General features: G+C 39.3%; 1 protein-coding gene across 2 annotated transcripts in view; it reads left to right on the forward strand.

Moving 5' to 3' along the window:
* LOC129173459 (CMP-N-acetylneuraminate-beta-galactosamide-alpha-2,3-sialyltransferase 1-like) overlaps window positions 1-5,731 on the forward strand; it is a 35,644-nt gene extending 29,913 nt beyond the window's left edge. For both annotated transcript variants that reach the window (XM_054764409.1, XM_054764410.1), the window contains exons 4-7: window positions 499-678; window positions 3,423-3,468; window positions 4,439-4,558; window positions 4,628-5,731. In XM_054764409.1, the coding sequence (XP_054620384.1) occupies window positions 499-678; window positions 3,423-3,468; window positions 4,439-4,558; window positions 4,628-4,801 (520 nt within the window). In that variant the 3' untranslated portion in view covers window positions 4,802-5,731. The remainder of the gene's footprint in view (window positions 1-498; window positions 679-3,422; window positions 3,469-4,438; window positions 4,559-4,627) is intronic.
* Window positions 5,732-7,211: the final 1,480 nt, after the last annotated feature.

The following is a 7,211-nucleotide window of genomic DNA, read 5'->3' on the forward strand; positions in this document are numbered from 1 at the left end:
GAGTCATTTCCATGGTGGATAGACACCAAATGCCTTTTTTGCAAGGAGGCCCGTTGGAGTGGCGACAGACTGACGCTGCAAATGTCACGCTGTTACGTACTGTAGCTGTCATCAGCAGAGTGAGTAATGAGCACAATGATATTGCCCAGACCTCAACGGCCAAGACAGGCGGTGTTACTCATAGGTGCTGGTGGTGGTGCTGATGGGGGGGTCATCCTAATGATTTGTCTCCTACGTGGCGCTGACAGCACCCAACTGCCTCTCTGTTCTCAGCAATTACCGCTCCAGCAGGAGAGAGAGCGAGCGTCGTTGGCCGTAATAATAGGGAGGGAGCATTGTTGTGCTCAAAATGGACACACGGTTGTTCTAAATTGTTGTTTGGCAGTCCAGCAGTGGTCAAAATGGGACACATTGTGCTGATATATTGTTCTTAAAATGGTCAAGGTGGCTCTGTGTGTTGAAAAGAAGTCAATATTAAACGCATTCCCTTCCTTCCAGAATGAACCAAGCCCCCACCGCTGGTTTTGAGGAGGATGTGGGCTCCAGGACGACGCACCATGTGATGTATCCCGAAAGCGCCATAGACCTGGACAACGCCACCATGCTGGTGCTCATACCCTTCAAGACTCTGGACCTGCAGTGGATCATTAGCGCCTTGACCACTGGCACGGTTAAATAGTACGTGCAGCCGTCACGTAATCAATCTCAATGTCTCCATGTCTGTTCTAGACCTGTGGTTCTCAACTGGCTTGGCTGCGGGATCCGCCATCACCCCTCAATGACAAGCGGTGACCAAATTACGTGAATTTTCCAACTCAACCTTCCCGTATATCTGATACTTAAGGGACTGTTTTCAACACAACATGAGCCACACGGCTGAGACGCTGTTTTTGTACGGCGTGCTCTTCTCCAGCAGTTATGTGCAGCTGTGTGTTGGACGTTTGCGCTCGCAAAAAGGTCAAACGAGAGAGGGAGGGAGTGACGGAGCGCATGCAGCGAAGTGCCTGTGCGTACAACAGTAATTATTGCACGTGAATGGGGCTCCAAGTCTGCCTTTGCCACCTCAAAGTTAAGGCACAAATATAACTCCGTAGATGTGCACCTCCAAAAAAATGTTTGAGCCGCGACGCTGCCGCTCGTTAAGGGCTGACTGTTGTATTGACCCGCCCCTCTCTCCTCGGCCTGCGTCGCTCGCCCACTACACTGAGCCAACAAGCCAAATAAGAGTTGTGGTTTGCTCACGAAGCCGACGCCACAAGAACAACCCCGACCAAGATCCACAAAAGTAGGGGTGTAGGGGTGCCCAATGTGCGGCTCGGGGGCCATCTGCGGCCTGTGGCTCATATGTCATTGCATCACCGCAGAAACATTTAAAAAACAGCAAAAATGATCAAAAATACAGCAAAAGGCACAATGAGAAAACGCTAACATGTTGAAACCAAGAAGGAATAATAACACCAAGCATATATTGCATGATAGATCTTGCGCAGGTTCACGGCTGATACCAGGGATCTTAGTCCCAAAAAGGCTGGTGACCACCGGTCTAAAGAGTCTCGCAAACGGATTTTAATTCATTTAATTTCTTACAGTATTTAACACATTTTCAGTTTTAACACCTACTTTTGCTGGGGGGGGGGTTTTCCCCCATGATTGATTTGTGGTGAACATTTTGGCGGACAACAAGAAGAAACACAGATGGTATGGCCATTCTTGACGTATCATCGTTTGGAGCATGCTTGGCCTGCTAACATGATGAATGGGAACAGGTGGAGTTTCATCTGCTGCTGGTTTCAATAGGCAACGTTTTCTGTGTTGCTCCAGATACCAAGGTTACAGTCCAGCATACAATGCTCTCGTTATCGGCACTTGAGGTGCAAACATGCTCAATTTATGAAACTAAGATCATAATATACATCACTAAATCACAGGTGTCAAACTCAAGGCCCGGGGGCCGGATTTGGCCCGCCATATCATTTTATGTGGCCCGCGAAAGCCTTGAAATAATGCATGTCAAAAGGACACTTATTTTATTATTATTTTTTAAAATATTTGTATGTACATTGTAATTTTGTTATTAATATTCATTTTGTCTACTTTTTTAAGTTTTATTTTTTATTATTTTACTTTTACAGTATTGTAAAATTATATTGATATTACTGCATTTTTATACGTACTGTATGCTGTAATTAAATTTTTGTTTTTACTTAATATAAATATATTTAAATAAGTACAAAATGTAACATTTAAAACATATTTTTACAACAATTTAATAAACATTCACCGTTACATTTACAATAAATAATAAAATAATAAAGTAAAAAGAAAATTAATATTACTAACAAAAACAACTTAAAAATATATATATTTTTAATCAAAAACACAATCTTTCTTGCTAAATGTATTTGTTGTCAATATTGACAGAAAACCATATATTTTTTGGTTGTCAAATCCAATTTAAAATGACTATTTTTTTGTTACTTTTTAATGAAAAATGTATGTAATAATTAACGAATTTCTAAAATAGAATTATGAAAAGTGGCCCTCTGAGGATAACCATAACTGCGATGTGGCCCACGGTGAACTCGAGTTTGACGCCCCTGCACTAAATGAAAATAACCCCCCTGATAATAAGTGAAAGGCTTTGCCAATAACTCCGGAGCAGAAGGACGAGCACATCCAAACCAATGTTTCTCATAGAAGCGCGGTTGTCGCCCAAGCTATCATCAAATGTCAGTTCACCGCCACCAGTTGAAGGACTGCGACGTGTGAGGTGACACTGAATGGAGAGTGCTTAAGCCACACTCTTTATTTCAAACGGCGGCGCTGGAGTTGAGCTATTTTGCGTGCAGGAATATGCACAGAAACACCGCTCATTTCACAGTTAACAGCAAAAGGCGCGACAGCACATATAAGTCACACTAAAAGTGCAGACGCGATGAATTTTAATAAGGCACAGAACAATGGACTTGATAAACCTGGTTTTGTCTTTACAGGTTTGCCCGGATTGTGTAGCATATTAATTATAATAATCACCGCTTCTCATCGCACTCATTGGTATGCCGACCGTTAGGTTTACACGGGTGCAGAACCACCAATGCAAACAGCCTTTCCACGCGCGTTATCTCACATTTTTAACGCTGAGGTGTGCCGTTTCCCTGACAAACAACTCAGATATGAAAAATGATTTCCAAATTCAGTTTACAGTATCAGCCACCCTGCTAGGTTGATTTAATCAGCTTTGTTCAAACAGGCGAGACACCGGGCCATCATCACCTAAATGAAACGGAAGTCACACACGACTGTGTCGTGCGTCTGGCAGGATCTCCTACTTGTATTTTTCCAAAAAATGGAATGTATGATTGCTATCAACAGCGTGAAAAAGACACAACACACTAACCTGCTTCTATTGTCTCTTCCTGCAGCACCTACGTGCCTGTCAAGTCCAGGATAAAGGCCAACAAGGATAACGTAATGTAACATTCTATATTTAATATGAAAGCAAGTCTCAGATGGAGCAATGCAGCATCTTTTTTTATTCAATATACTGTCATTTATGAGTTAGCATGGAAGGAATATGATGGTAAATCAGGGGGTAGAGTGAAATACTAATGAAATGCAAATAAATACCAACAGGTTTAAAATATTATTGGAGCAATATTTGATCGTTGGAAGTGTACATTTTATTTCATTTTATTTTACTGAGCACACAAATACTCTATCACAGGGAGTAGATCAATTCAATAAAAATGAAAGCCAAATACAACACAAAAAGATAAGATGAGATATTTAGTGATTTTTTATTTGATGGCATTTCATTTTTATTTTGTCGAGCACACCCATATCACAGGGAACCCGGAGATTAGTTCAGTAAAAATGACTGGCAACGAGTTACAAATATTATTGGAAGTTTTGCTGTAGAAATGTGTATTTTTTCTCTTTTTTTTTTTGTCTTTTAAAATATTATTGGTTTGAAATTGGAAGTGTAATATTTAATTTAATTCTGTGAAAATTCAGTAAAAAAATACATGGCAGCAACTTTGAAATATTGGAAATTTTGTTGCAGAAAAGTGCATTTTAATTGAATTGAATCTCACGGGCAGGGCATAAGGAGAGTAATTCAATACAAATGAAAGTCAACAAGCTTAAAATGTTATTGGAACAGTAGTTTGGAATTTGAAGTGTAATATTTTATTGTGCAAACACATATTGCAGGTAATAAAGAGATTAATTCAATAAAAATAAATGGCAACAAGTTATAAATATTGGGAAAAAATGTTGTAGAAATGTGCATTTTTATGAATTATTTTTATTTATTGTATCATTTTTAAAATTTATTTAATAATTTCCAGGCAGAACAGGGTTTCTTACAGTAAATATAAATTGGACTATAGTAATATTAGTAGCAGCAGTATTGTCTTACTGTTTGTATATTCTGCAGGTGTTGATTTACAACCCGACGTTTTTTAAGTACATCTATGAGTCTTGGCTTGAGGGGCATGGACGCTACCCTTCCACCGGCTTCCTCAGCTTGATGCTGGCTGTCCACATATGTGATGAGGTAACATGCACAACCACTAAACTTCGGCTTTTTAGCACCTTTCATAATTTCTGTGCTCTTCGACTCCAGGTGAACGTGTTCGGATTCGGTGCAGACCAGGCCGGCAACTGGCACCACTACTGGGAGGACAATCTTCTTTCCGGCGCTTTTCGACACACGGGTGTCCATGATGGAGATTTTGAATATAAGGTCACACAGCTTTTGGCAGACAAACACAAAATCCAAATGTTTAAAGGTAGATGATGACAGGGAGCAGGTGTGCTGTTGGATGACCACAAACTGAACCAGGGAAAAATCTTCACCTTTTCTGGATTAGAGGAAGTTTTACTGTTTTTCACGCCTTCTGTATTGCCAGATTAAGATCTTTGCCTCCATTTTGCGTCAAAACATGTCAGAATGTGTCCCTAAATCACACAACTACCTAATAAGATCCAAACCAATCAAAAACCTAATAATAATGTTCTATTGTATCTATATGTTTATTATTGTCATTTTTGTGTGTGTTTGTTTGTTTGTTTTAACTGCTGTAAATACCACTTAAATCAAAGGTAAAATACAGTCTGTGACATTTAAAATCAAGCTGCCGCTGCTATTTGTCTGTGGTACAACAAGGGCAGCATATAAAGTGTCTATTATTGATGAAAAAGAGCTTTGTTTAGGTGTTGACAGAATGAATGTAGCTCTTTGTTGAAGGTATTAGTATAATTTAGTATAATCTGTCGCCAAAAACAAGTGCCTTATCGATAAAGTCAATTATTTGCATGTCTGTGAGACAGCTTAACAAAAAGTGCCTTTATGGGTTTAGCTTGTATTTTTTAACATGGAATTAAACTACATTATATCCATGTGATATCCATTGTTTTGTCAAACGTTTGCATTCCAGAGCATCATATGGTTGGGGGAGTTTTGTCATGTTCCATTTTGCGCCACGTGCCTTAAAATATTGCAGTGTCAGTTGTATTTTTCATGAGAGCACTTTCTTTGTGTGCTGCTGCCATTAGATGTCAACAGTGCCACCACGTGGACAAGAACTGTAACGCCACCTTGTCGATAATCATCTGTTGAAGTGGACTTTATTTTTTCAATAATTTACACAATGACGACGATTTTATTGATAAATGTGATATGTGTGATTGCGCCTATGGACCCCAAAATAAAAACCTTCTTTTACTGGTGAAGACTGAAAATAATAGGAAATTCGCCAATGGCGTGTCGCACATACAGTAAATAAAACGCTTGTCGCGGAGATGTGACGTCACGTATGTCACGAATCGGTCTTAACCACTGCTCAGTGGTCTCAACTGAACACAATAATTGGTTAATTTAATGAAGAATGTAATAACTCAAATTTGTACCGTTTTAAACGTATTTTAGATCGTTTGTGGCCAAATTTAGGGTATTTAGCAATGAACTAAAGCTAGAACGGTAAAGTTTAGAAGACAATCCATTCGCTTCCTGTTTGAAGGGAAACTAATCTTTCAGTTATTTAGCAATATGATAATGACCTTCAAGTTTTTAAAACGTCTTTGTTAATGAATATTTTTACATTTCTTTTACAGGCCACATTGCATTTTAGTGTGACTCACGCAACAATTCAGTCAGTTGATGATGATAAATTAACATAAACTATGCTAGTTTATAAATGGCAGCCCCAAGCAACGGTACCTTGTATTTGTGCATGTACAATGACAATAAATTTGCATCTAATTGAATATAATATGTGCCTTGGCTCAATAAAGATTGGGAACCACTGCTTCTGACAGGTCCACTCTGGTTTTTATACTGCAAAAGCACAAGTCAAAGACTGTCTGTCTATCTGACTGCGCTCAAGCCTTCACTGTAATAATAAAGATGACCACTAGTGGCACCATGACATATTTACAATTACCGCCGGACATAAACGACGAAGACCTGTAATTAGGAAAGCAAGCTATGGCAGGAGAGGTGGAGTAATGAAAGTAAGGGAGAGAACTGTTTTGTATGTTTGTTTGTTTTTTTAATAGCCCTCACGTTGGTCCAGGCCGCCGCAGAAAAGAAGAAACATTAATCACAAGGCTTCGATTAGGACACACTGGGTTAAACAAAACACTGTTGTTAATAGGTAAACACGACACTGGTAAGTGTGATAGCTGTAAAGTTCTCTTGACAGTAGAGCATGTTCTTATAAATTGCACTAGGTAGGACAGAGAAAGAAATCATATGAAGACGAAAATCGTGTTAATCATGTTAGGTTAACTGGAGACTCTAAATTGTCCATAGGTATGAATGTGAGTGTGAATGGTTGTTTGTCTTTATGTGTCCTGCGATTGGCTGGCGACCAGTCCAGGATGTACCCCGCCTCTCGCCCGAAGTCTGCTGGGATAGGCTCCAGTATACCCCTGCAACTCTAATGAGGCATCGAAAATGAATGGAAAATTGTGGACATGGGAGATTCATTCAGCAGAAAATCTACCATCAGAGCATAAAGTCACAACATATCTGTTCGAAATTCTAAAAGCCACCAAACTTAGCAATCGAGTATAATCGATTTTTATTTGTAAAACATTATATATATATATATAAAAATTATATACTGTATTATTGATATAGCCTGCACGCCATAGCGATCATTGACATCCGGAGGGTGGCGGTAGTGCACTCAACGTAGTCTGCT

This window comes from Dunckerocampus dactyliophorus, chromosome 20, assembly GCF_027744805.1.
Source record: "Dunckerocampus dactyliophorus isolate RoL2022-P2 chromosome 20, RoL_Ddac_1.1, whole genome shotgun sequence".
NCBI lineage: Eukaryota > Metazoa > Chordata > Actinopteri > Syngnathiformes > Syngnathidae > Dunckerocampus > Dunckerocampus dactyliophorus.